The sequence below is a fragment of the Papaver somniferum genome, chromosome 1 (genome assembly GCF_003573695.1).
Source record: "Papaver somniferum cultivar HN1 chromosome 1, ASM357369v1, whole genome shotgun sequence".
In the NCBI taxonomy this organism is placed as follows: domain Eukaryota; kingdom Viridiplantae; phylum Streptophyta; class Magnoliopsida; order Ranunculales; family Papaveraceae; genus Papaver; species Papaver somniferum.
This window is the reverse complement of record NC_039358.1, coordinates 46682311-46694518: the sequence shown is the minus strand read 5'-3', so window position 1 is coordinate 46694518 and position 12208 is coordinate 46682311. Positions and strand designations below refer to the sequence as shown.

The window sequence follows — 12208 nt, the reverse complement described above, 5'->3', positions numbered from 1 at the left end:
CACATTCAATATCCAATTAGCCTGATAAATTAACAGTACTAAATTTGTAGTAAAAAATTAATAATGGTTAGATCTGTGATGACATAATTTCCATTAGGTGTGCATGAACAAGGGTAATTTGTAATATTTTCATCAGATTGTAGGAAGTTTGGTGAAAATTTTTAACCTCTAATTTCTACTGATCCATGATATTTAGACCGCATTTTCAAATAATTTTCTCAGCCAAACTCATTTTTAACTAGTATACATGTATGGCAGTAAATGTCACGATATACTATCATATCATCTAGATTAAGCGATATTTTCAAAAGATATCGTATGATTTTCTTTAAATTATTTCAGCAAGACTCATCAACATTATAGTTTAGTCATCCACTCTCATAGTGTGAGTATAGGAGTACACTAACTCTGCAAATCATTTTGATTTTTGTATAAAAGGGAATCCCATGTAAATGCAGTAAATTCATTCAAAAGAAAGTAACAACAAACCGTGCCATAACAAGTAAACCCATAAATTGCTTGACATTTTGGTAAATGGAGTTTCTTTTTACATTTTTCTACCACTTCGATCAAGGTCCCCCAACAGAGATTTGCACATGCAGTTGTACCAAATGTAACTGGATCCATGATGAGTAAAAGAAGACAGTGCATTTACCATGGCTGCGGTACAATGTATGTTAAATTTGAAGACCGTTTATTGGATGTACCTGGTACCCAGCTGATAAGAATCATTATTCCCTTCACTAACATCACTAGCTATCCACAGGCAAGAGGCTGACAAGCAGCTGTTGACTAATGTGGCCATCCCATATGTTAATCTGCACACATTTATTTGATACATTTCATCAAATTAGAAAAGATCATTTATTAGTTTAAAGATAGGTAAACCCCTACATCCATCCATACTAAGTTTAAGCTACATGTTAACTTTGGATAAACATTTTTAGTTAGTGTATATTACTATTTAAATCATGGGTAGGCAATTCCGCAATTGTAATGCCTTCCGCTTCTGGTGTGAAGGTGGACTTCCATGCCATAGGCACGAGTTAAATATATCTAGGTGCGGCTCTTCGGACAGAGATGCTCTAAAGGCCAAGTCTAACTGTCCAAGGGTGTCCTTGTCCATATAACTATCCAAGGCAAGGGACATTTTCAGCACCAATTTATTACATCCCTAGAAGACCAGGTCGACTAACAAAGATGATCTACAAGTTCAAGTCTAATGGTGACCTACAACAGTTCTCTAACACCACTTTGATGGGGGCGGTGGACTTATCTTGTTATTATCCTAAATGGTTTCACCATTATCTGAGATGCACAGTTAGATGATAATAATCGCAGAATATTGGTTGTAAACTAACTATAAAGTTGTAAGTTTTTATTGCAAGGTCAATATCCTCGTTTAATTGGGGTCCTAGAAATTAATTAGAGAACTCCCACTAGAGGATAAAAAAGATTATCAAGACCTAGTTTGAGTCGTCCCTTATCCAATTTTTTTAAAATGACTAAACTGCCCTCAAATGATTAGTGTTAATAATTAATTAAGTTAAATTAATTATTAGTGTGATTAGATTGTGTTAGATTAAAACTGGATTTTTTTTTAATTATTTTTGCGAGCTGAGAAGAGGAATAAGAGGTTTTAGAGGAAAACTCAGGGGCGGGATTTGGGTTGGTTGGGAAGTTATAAGGCTTGGCCGAGGCAGACCCGAGTTAGGAATCCTTTGTCCAGATTGCCCATCAATCCCGTGAAACTCATGAAGGTACTGCCCAAGTCCGCCCAAATTATTTCCTCGGGTTCCCCAAGTTCGTCAGGTTGGCCCAAATTTCGCTAGACATATGAGTTTGCATGTTAATACGATAATAACAAATTTTACTAATAATAAGATTTAATTGCTCCATTTATCTTAAATTTCCAAATAACCGAAGATTATTTACAATAGTATAAACTTTTTTCATATTGAATGATTGAGATATATATAGTTTATATTTTCATTATTAGATGTGAAGATAATATCTAAATTTTCTCTTTATATACCTACATCATAGTTCTTCGGGTTGGGAGGGTTGCTTGGGTTAGAAATATTTGTGCCCATGCTTGTCCAAATTTAACTCGGGTTTATAAAAATTATGCCCAAGCTTGCCCAAAGTTTTGTTGTACGTTGCCCATGCCCGCCCAACGTTCGAGTTGGGCATGGGTTGGATGGGTTAACCCAACCCATCCCACCCTTAGGAAAACTTAGACTTTTTAGAAATGAGTGATTCAAGTAGAGGAAATGATGTTGGGAAAGGTTCAAGCAACAAAGATGATTGTGTTGATGGTAATATTATCTTAAATTCTCCCATGGATTGGATATATGTCACAACACAGAGAAAGAGTCGTCAATGTCGAGGGGTGTATACCCTAACGACTCTACAAAGTCGTCAATGTATTGACACTAAAAATGACGACTCAAACCTGCAATTTTTCCAGGTTATGAAAAATTGTCAGGGTAATATGATACACCCTGACGACTCTTAGTAGCTTGGGTAGGAAGAGTCGTTATTTTGTGTGTTTATACCAAGACGACTCTAAATTTTTTTAGGACATAAAGGCTATTTGTTTTTCACCTAGGGTCGTTGACGTTTAAAAATGGGTCGTTCATAGTGGCTGTGTTCGGGTAGGGGCCTGGATCCGGCTTTCGCGTATCAAAAAAAAATAAAAAAAATAGAGGATTGTCATAAGTTTCTATATTATGTTAACGACTCTAATCTAGGGCAATTAATATGAAAAACCAGAAATATGATCGTTATCTTCCTCATCATATACCTTAACGATTTCTATGGTCGTTACATGCATATGAAAAATCGTTAGGGTTTAGGCTTGTCGGATTTACGACCCTCTTACTGTAACTGAAATTTTTTCGGGTGATTTTTTTTTTCTCTTCATGGAGTCGTTAATGGAGGAGAAGAGACGAGAGAGTTAAAGGTGAGGGACTTTGATTTTTTTGTTTAGAAATAGAAATGAACTGGGAGCTTAGAATTAAGGGTTAATGGGATTTTAAGATTTATTAATAGTGTACGGAAAAATAGTATTTTCACTATATTTTGGTACACCCCTAAAATATTTGGGGTGGAAATAAAATGTCTGAGGCCCCTAATTATTTTTTGGGCCCCCAATTAAACGAGGTTTAAAATTTTCAGATTATAACAGATCAAAAATATCGTCAGTTCAGTAGTGGAACTGCACCAACTTGCCAAGTAAGTTTTAAAGACTGATTTTATACAAATCACATGACCTGTGTCTTCAATTGCCTGGCCAAATTGGGGAATACCTATTTTGTTCCCATCCAAGGTAGTGTGCTAAGGGGTGTCTGAAAGATGCTAAAAGACTAAATTATCCTTGCTATTAATACCATGCCGACTGATTACCCAAATAATTTTCAAAATCTATCTTAAAAACTCTAATTCAATGTGATGAAATTGAAAATCAAAACAAAACTAAAAAAGATCCAAAATCAAAACAAAACGGAAAAAAAAATGGCTTCGGGATTTGAGATTGGGTATGATTTTGTACCTAATCTCAAACCGAGTACAACTTCATACGCGGTTTGAGATGGGTACAAAATCATACCCAATCTCAAATCATGTATAATTCCACATTTCTATCATCAGTCGGCAGGGTGTTTTTTTTGTCGACCTTGCCGATTGGTATTAGTCGGTATCTTCCTAGGTTGAATATTGTGACGACTTTTCATCTCTGAAATTAGCATTTACATGGTCGTCACGGTATTCATCTTTATACCTTGCCGTCTATAGTTTGGTCGACAGGTTATGGGATAATACCTTGACGACTAATCATGCATTTGTAACACCTTTCTCTGTATGTCAAAAATCTTATAGTCGGCAGGGAATTTTTTATCGACCTTGCTACTATAAGGTAGCCGGCAAGGTAAGAAATCAATAAGTGCCGACTAGTGAAGCATTTACAATAGTCTCTTGTGTGTCAAAAATAATAAAGTCGGCATCTTCTTCATTCATAGACCTTGCCGGCCAAAGCTAGTCGGCATTTTCTTCATTCGTCGACCTTGCCGGCCAAAGTTAGTCGGCATTGTCTCCAATCGTCAACTTTGCCGACCGTTCACATTTTCAGAACTGATGTTGATTGAAATCATGAGATAAAAGTTTTAATCTACTCAATTAATTAATCTAAACTCAATTAATTAATCTAATCAGATTTTTTAATGTTAATTAAACGGAAAATGAGTCATTTGTCCAAATATTTTTAAAACACGGTTCAAATGGACGAGTAAAAATTAGTATGGGTGAAATGGACACCAAAAAAACAGCAAGGATGAAACTGGATTCATCCTTAGAAAATATCAAGGATGAAACTGGATGCATCCTGATGTAAATTAAAAATAAGAAAAAGTATTTGAAAATGGGTAGGATGAAATTGTTTACATCCTGGCTATTTTTACATTTTTGTCCATTTAAACAGTATCAAAATCTAAATGTCCTTTTCACCCAGGAATTGTTGATTTTGGTCTTTTAACCAATTTTGTGTTAATTAAACAAGGGATATATTAGCCATTTTGAAAATACATGGTTAAGGGGTGACTTGTTTTACTTCAATAACCCAAATTTTGTCTCATTATGTATATCCCAATTAATCTGGGTGTATCCCAATTTGACCAGGTTCATTTGTATTCCAACTTTTTCTTACATAAGAAGATTTTCTTTTTTTCTTTTTTTTTTCACGTCTCGTCTTACTTTCAAGTTTCAACCTTGCTCAGCCCTGACTATAAACCATCTTGTCACTCCAAGCGTGTAGTTTTTTTCTTCTAGCCTTTGAGTTAAGCTGCATAGCTAGTCGGTAGAGACACAGCTTCCAAGCCTCTATATCCACATTTGCGCTGAGCCTCTACATTAGATTTATAGAAAAAAAGAAGAAGATAAAACTTGCAAAAATCCCTTTTCCGTGACACAACACATATTTACTCGTCTCTGCAGTAAAATATATAACCATCTTCACACTCATAAGTACGCATTTAGGCACCTACTAAATTGTACCACACTAGGGCCACGACATTCAAACAACTTAAGCTAGGCTACCGACCGGCCCTAGCTAGCGCATGCACAAGCAAGTTGGAGTTAATTCGCATTACAATCAATAGAGGTTCCAATAAGTGCAAGTAATTAATGGCCAACGGGACTCGAGTACATACATACATTACAACCATTAACCAACAATATACAAATACAAAACATATCAGCCAGCCTAACCGAGGGGGCTAGCACTATATGCATAAACTAACAACTCAAGATTGAAAGATCCCACCACCGGAGCCCGCAGCCCTAGCATCAAAAATAGTCCTTTCAAAGAGAAAAGAAAAATTAACAACTCATTTCCACGTGAAAAAATAGTAAATAATTGACGTATCTTGACACCCCAATAAATGCCAACACTTGAAGTAAGATTTCCATCGTTGAAGGAATCAAAATTTATTGAGTTGAGTCTATTCCATCGCATCAAAATGCATGTGAATATCCTGATGTGATTTTGTTTTTTATATAAGATGATCAACTAGTACCAAGTACTAACTAAACCCTTATCTGTTTGGCACTTTGGCTAACCATCAAAAAATGAAAAGTCAGAACTATATACGTATGATTTATGTATATAAAGTTTGGTTGTATACCCTGGAGGACCTGCATTATACATGTGTAGTTGTGTACCGTATACGATATGATAATACAAGTTGCTCGAAAGCCATAGATTTGAAATCTGTTGGCGCAACCGAAAAAGTTACGCTTACATTTCTCAGTCACTTTCTCTTTCTGGATTTGAATTTGATTTACCCATCGCGCTAACTGTTGCTGTGGACTGTGGTCCTGTAATCTTCCTAGATTGCCTTTAATTGTGAAGCTCACATCAAGGTTTGAAGTTTGAACAGTGGCCGGGAATCCTTTTCAGCCGTCCGTTACAATTGGCACATCTTGACGTATAACACACTGATTACAGTCGTTTTCTTTTCTCCTCCTCATGCAATGTATACCAAAATATAAGTAAAAAAGTCGCATTTAGACCGTCATACCAATTCAACACAACCATTACAACTGTTTATTCAAACCAGATACTTTTACCGGAACCATTCAAAATCTCAGACAATCAAACTGTCACGGCCATAACACACAACACAAGCCCTGTTATCCAAACACTGTCTCATTCTCATACCTCATCACGGGCCATATTGTATGTGCCTAACCGCCTGTGCAACCTCTCCCATGGGCCGTTTCAATTTCACTGTACGTCGGTTCATGACGTGGCTGGGTAGGACCACGGTATAAAGCTGGCGTATAATGAGTTGTTAAACTGAAGGCTATGCCAAGGTAATCTACACGTATGTATTTTGTGTGGTTGCATGTATTTTTACGATTTAATTAGTCACAAAAAGACAGCTTTTGATTAGCTGTATATCACCAAACAAATATCATAACCCAATTAATACCAAGGCTTACATCCCATACAGCTAGACCGGATAGAAACTAATACACTCCATGATGTGATGAAAGATCGAGTTTCAGAAAAAGACGGACGGATAGTCGGATACACCTTAAAATAAGGCCAAAATATTTATGGTAATCACAATTTAAAAATTTCGAAAGGTCCCACTAATTAGAAGTCGTAGTGAATTTTGTACGTGCACATTGCGCACCAGCTAAAACCCAAAAAAACAGCAGCAGCTCTTATTAGTTATTACTCAGCAGCACGCTTTTCTATGCGATATTCTCCTCCTTGTCACACTTCATCACCCAGCAATTCCAGCCTGTTTAAAACTACAAGAGAAGTCCTACCACTTTTTCTCTCAAACTCTTCACCCCCTTTATTATCTCTCTCTCCAAAAACTTCATCAGCAATATGATTTCCAAAACTCAGCAACTCCTGCTTTGATCTTCAACTGAAGATTAAACTTCTTCTTCTCAAAAATCATTCGAAGAGGTTATTGTCAGTTATCTCTATTTCATAACAATGGATCCATGTCCATTTGTGAGAATTTTAGTTGGAAACTTAGCTTTGAAAATACCAGTAGCATCAAAACCAGCACTTTCAGGTGTACATCCGTCGAGTTCACCGTGTTTTTGCAAGATTAAACTCAAGTCTTTTCCGTTACAAACAGCTATTATACCATTGATACCTTCAGAGAGTAAAGTTTCTGATAATCAACATGTTATTCAGAGTTTAGCTGCGAGTTTCCATTTGAGTAAAGCAGATCTTGATAAGCTTGCAGCTAAATCGATTTTTGCTGGGAAACCTTGTTTGAAGATATCGATTTATACTGGGAGAAGAGGCGCTACCTGTGGAATTAACTCTGGGAGACTATTAGGGAAAGTTTCTGTGCCTTTGGATCTTACTGGTTCTGAAATTAGGGCGGCTGTTTATCAGAATGGTTGGGTTGGAGTCGGTAACAAAGGAGACGGGACTAATTCTACGCAGATGCATTTAAATGTTAGGTCGGAACCTGATCCTAGATTTGTATTTCAGTTTGAAGGTGAGCCGGAATGTAGTCCTCAAGTTTCTCAGATTCAAGGAAATCTCCGTCAACCTGTTTTCACCTGCAAGTTTAGTTTCAGAAATTCTTCTTCCGGTGACCGCAATCTTATGTCCAGGTACTTAAAATGAGTCCTCACTTCATCTCTTTTTCGGTTTAATATTATTTAGGGTTTATGCATGCTTAGATTATAACCTTAAAAATAAGGTAGATTGCTTGTAAGTGTTAATTGTTTGATTTGATCATCAAAGTAAGATTTAGTTGTACTTTAAAGCTAACTTTGAACAAATTAAGAAGTCCGAGATTAGATTTTAAGGAATCAAGAACCAACAACCTTATTACCTTAAGCTAGAAGTCTTTTAACATCCTTTATGCTTTAAACTGAAATTTATTTATTGGATTGAGTACTAAGTATGTTTTTGTTAAAACAGATCATCAACATTAGAACCATCAATCAGTTCAAGGAGTTGGTTAACATCAATTGGAAGTGAAAGAGAGAGACCGGGGAAAGAAAGAAAAGGATGGTCAATTACAGTCCATGATTTGTCTGGTTCACCAGTAGCAGCGGCATCAATGGTCACACCATTTGTTGCTTCACCTGGTTCAGACAGAGTTAGTAGATCGAATCCTGGTGCATGGTTGATTCTTAGACCTGGTGACAATACATGGAAACCATGGGGAAGACTTGAAGCTTGGCGTGAACGTGGGAGTAGTGATGGTTTGGGGTATCGGTTTGAGCTTCTTTTAGATACTAATGGTGGAATGAGTACTACTGGGATTTTGTTGTCTGAGTCAACTTTGCCTACTAAGAAGGGAGGTAAATTTTCTATAGATATGTCTGGACGTGGAAGTAATACTAATGGGAGAACAACACCATCAAATTCAAGTTCGCCTGCTTGCAGTCCAAGAAGCAGCGGTGATCATGGATATGGGTTATGGCCTTACTGCTTATACAGAGGATTTGTAATGTCGTCAACAGTTGAAGGAGAAGGTAAATGCAGTAAACCAGGAGTTGAAGTCAGTGTGCAACATGTGAATTGCACTGAAGATGCAGCAGCATTTGTTGCATTGGCTGCGGCAATGGATCTAAGTATGGATGCTTGCCAGCTTTTCTCGCATAAGCTCCGGAAGGAATTATGCCAGCAACAGGATAATATGTCCTGATTTATTAGTTATTTTGTTAATGTTTTGGGATTGCTAGAGTTTTTGACGATTGGTTTTAGTTTTCGTCACCTCGTTTTATTATCACTAACAAACTAGGTATTAGAATTGTTTGTTCTTGTGGTGTTCTTCTGGTTCTGTAAAATTGTATAGTGAGTGAAATAGAGAGAGGCAGAGGAAGAAAGTAGCAAAGAAACACTGTTTTGTGTGTGACTTTGTGTGGGATACTAGTAGTTTTTCAGTTGTAGGTTTGTTTGTTTTTTTGGTTGGAGTTTTGTTATCTGACTGATTTGATCAGCTCTTAATTTGATTATGGGTTGATTATTAAAGGGTTTGTTATGGATGATCATCTTGATGATATGACTTTTCCTTTTGGTTGTTGAATAATGTGGTTGGAAATTTGGAAAAATAAACCAATTGTTTAGTGTTTCTGTTTTGGAATTATCAACTGCTTAAGTAGGTATTACTTAAAATATGTCTTGATTAATTCAAAAGAGATAGATTAGTTGAGGTCTTTGAAGGGGTTTGGCAGCAGGCATTAAGTGGTGAATTTGGTAGTGCTAGCACGTCTAAAATGAAGTTAATGGTACTTAATGGTACTACTTAATATAGGGCCACCAGATAAACAGCAGTTGAATGTAGCTGTAAAGGAAGAAAAGAAGGGTCTATTTTGTTTACTTTGTAAGAGGGTGATCTCGAAGTAATGGTTTGTGGCCCTCGTTCACGTGGATTTGTTTGTGCTAAGATAAGGGTTAAGTTATCTGCTAACCCCTTTTTTAATGCATAACCAATTATTTGGGGTTTAATTATGTGGTTAGCTTTATGAGCATGCTTAATGTGCTCTTAATTTTGTCACTTAGTGCATCCTTTTTGTTGTGAGTTAGTGCCTTGGTGGTTGAGTTAGACTTTTGGTAGGTTATGAGGCTTGGCTGATCATACAGAGTCTGGCTGTTTCCGATCCAGTGAATCAGACTTGGTTGGTGTGGGAGGGTGTGGCCTTCAAAGTTTAAAGATAAAGCCGAAATATTCCTTTGCCATACTATGATGATTATGAATATAATCTTCACCAAGAAAAAGTTCATTTCATTATGAAATTCGGAATCTTAACATATATGCATCGGAGGGCAAATTATATATTTCGGGCCAGCCGACCTGTCTTTTTCGGGCTGGCCATGTAACATTGGAGATCATTTTTAGCCAAGGTTTTGATATTGGATGGTGATGCATAATATCTTGATGATCGACTAAATTCTAAGGATTTCATTGAATGTCTTTTGCAACTTTACAATTTTGTAGTTTCTAAGTAATTGCATGGCAACTTCCTCAAGTTAGACAAAAAGAAAATATCTCCACTTTTAGATTCTTAATTTGCATCACAGCCCTACTAAAAATATCTCTGATGAAACATATTCTAAATCGGGTTTCTATCAAGAAAACTACTTGGCAAAAAATTTATTGGGTCAAGTTTCCACTAGCAAAGACCATGAACTGTTCATGCATCTAGAGTGCCGTGGGCATTGGGAGGAAGGCAAGTAGACGACTAAGGTCAAGAGTCCGAACAGACTTGGAAAGTGGTTGCACAATTAGGGTCTTTGGTAGCTTTCTCATAATAGTAGGCAGGCAGTATCATTATGTTTATACCTCTGCAAACCGGTGGAACATCATAAGTTGAGTATTTCACCTGGATCCACCAAAACTGTAACAATATGTTGGTTGAAATGTCGTTTTCGGACGGTTAATAATGGTTGGTAATTTGATATCCCGAGGTGCTTGACAGAGATACATGGGACCAACCAAGGCACCAATTTGACTAGGCGATCGACCAAGCAAAGGTGGGTTCTACATGAATCAGTGTGCCGTCAGAGGTGGTTTTTATAGTTTAGATTGGTGGCCACAAGCTGCAACTGTCTATGCCCATTATTTGTGTTACTGTTCAAATGACTCATTCCTACTGTTAGCCTAAGGTCCCATTCTTAGACTAGCTGGAGTCACGGGTAGTGCCAGACAGGACGCAGTGTTCCTTCCTTGTGGGTACTACTCTCTAGGCAGGGCAGAGGTGTAGATGGACTTGCAGCAGGACATCTCAATCCATATCATCAATCAATCGAGTCGATCTGCTAATCACCCAAAATGGAATTTCTTAGGGACAGCGCCTAACACACCCTTTCTATGTGTTTTTACTAGTTTTAGCTTGTAGCATGCACCCAAGTGAATTCTGTGGTTATGTGTGTTTCAGAGATCAAATCAATGCATTTGATGCTGTTGGTGACTGGTGAGTCTTTTACCGGTCCTATTACTTTTCTGCTTTTTTTTTTTTAGCCGACCCAGGCCCCTATCCGAACCCAGCCAGTTGGACTGACCCCACTGCCATACCCAACACCGCAACCCACTATACAACTAATCTACTACAAACCTTACGGCGCCGGGATTGAATCCCTGACGTACTGGATTACTGGAGTTGATGGGATACCACTGAGCTATGCTATTGGACCCATTACCGGTCCTATTACAGGCCGGAAAATTTCTTGTTTGGTCCTAGGCCATATAGTTATTTATAGTAGGGTCCAACCGGAATTTTTTTTTATCCGGAGGTCCAAAATTAATTAAAACATGGAAATGTCCATAATGCCCATTACTACCAAACGTGTGTGTCTACACTGCTTACAAATTTGAGTACATATCTGGTACACGCTTAAAAATTCGAGTACATATTTGCTACACTGCTTACAAATTTGAGTACATATCTGTTTGAGTACATATTTGTCGTACTGCTTACAAATCCGATTATATATCTGAATGCTTACAAATTCGAGTACATATTTGCTGCACTGCTTCCAGGTAGAGTACAAATCTGTAAGAATCAATGATAAATAAATTAGAAAACGTATTACATCACATACATTGTAGGATCATACAATGTAGCAACCCAACCTTCTGTGTTCCTCCAAATCCATTTGCAGCACACCTTCTTTCAAACACACGTCACAACCAATTTGTAACTTCATCAAGACCACCACCAATTTCACAAGCTTGCAAATCTGAACCAACAACAACTCCTGTTCTTATCATTCAAAACCTGTCATTTTAAGTTCTGAACTGCAGCTCCAGATCATCTCCATATCCAATTCCAGTACTGAATCAAACGTAACAAAGAGCATCTATTTCAGTATTTCATATACGTACTGAATCAAACATAACAAAGAGCACTTCCTATCAGTATGCGATATATGTACTGAATATTCATGAACTACAAATCAACAGTATGACAACAACAGGTGACAGATCTATGAAAAATAAGAGAATCGATAGACATATTACAGTATTTCACATAAGTACTGAAGGGTAAGACTAAAAAAGGAGCAAAAACACAGCAAATAGCACTTCCTATCAGTATTATACATACATACTCATGGATCGAACCAAAAAAATTGGAAAAACTTCAAATAAAACAAAATTAAAAGAGTTTTGTATCAGTACGCCATATATGTACTGTCAATTCATACACGAAAAACAACTGT

At 37.1% G+C, this 12208-nt stretch overlaps 1 protein-coding gene across 1 annotated transcript; it reads left to right on the top strand.

Annotated features, from left to right (window-relative positions):
* The first annotated feature begins 6746 nt into the window (after nucleotides 1-6746).
* LOC113285352 lies at nucleotides 6747-9074 on the top strand. The gene is made up of 2 exons (XM_026534265.1): nucleotides 6747-7647; nucleotides 7961-9074. The coding sequence occupies exons 1-2, from the start codon at nucleotides 7010-7012 to the stop codon at nucleotides 8691-8693; spliced, it is 1371 nt and encodes a 456-aa protein (XP_026390050.1). The 5' UTR covers nucleotides 6747-7009; the 3' UTR covers nucleotides 8694-9074.
* Nucleotides 9075-12208: the final 3134 nt, after the last annotated feature.

Excerpts from the sequence above, each read along its gene's own strand:
- LOC113285352 (XM_026534265.1), top strand. The coding sequence starts at position 7,010 with ATGGATCCATGTCCATTTGTGAGAATTTTAGTTGGAAACTTAGCTTTG. Across the intron at positions 7,648-7,960 it reads GACCGCAATCTTATGTCCAG|ATCATCAACATTAGAACCAT; the intron begins GTACTTAAAATG and ends TTGTTAAAACAG.